A 321-nucleotide genomic window follows, 5' to 3' on the forward strand; every position below is an offset into this window, starting at 1 on the left:
CCGGGGTCCGCGGCGGCCCCTGGAGACGCCCGGCAGCCGCCGAAGCCCCCCTACTCGTACATCGCGCTCATCACCATGGCCATTCTGCAGAGCCCGCACAAGCGCCTCACACTCAGTGGCATCTGCGCCTTCATCAGCGGCCGCTTCCCCTACTACCGCCGCAAGTTCCCCGCCTGGCAGAACAGCATCCGACACAACCTCTCGCTCAACGACTGCTTCGTCAAAATCCCCCGCGAGCCGGGCCACCCGGGCAAGGGCAACTACTGGAGCCTGGACCCTGCCTCCCAGGACATGTTCGACAACGGCAGCTTCCTCCGGCGC

General features: G+C 67.0%; 1 protein-coding gene across 1 annotated transcript in view; it reads left to right on the forward strand.

Moving 5' to 3' along the window:
* The window catches only part of Foxd4 (forkhead box D4), a 1,720-nt gene that overhangs the window by 719 nt on the left and 680 nt on the right, over positions 1–321 (forward strand). Inside the window, exon 2 of the mRNA XM_033757699.1 lies at positions 3–317. Within this exon, the coding sequence (XP_033613590.1) occupies positions 3–317 (315 nt within the window). The remainder of the gene's footprint in view (positions 1–2; positions 318–321) is intronic.

This window comes from Fukomys damarensis, unplaced genomic scaffold (genome assembly GCF_012274545.1).
Source record: "Fukomys damarensis isolate Sample0158 unplaced genomic scaffold, DMR_v1.0_HiC HiC_scaffold_31, whole genome shotgun sequence".
Classification (NCBI taxonomy): domain Eukaryota; kingdom Metazoa; phylum Chordata; class Mammalia; order Rodentia; family Bathyergidae; genus Fukomys; species Fukomys damarensis.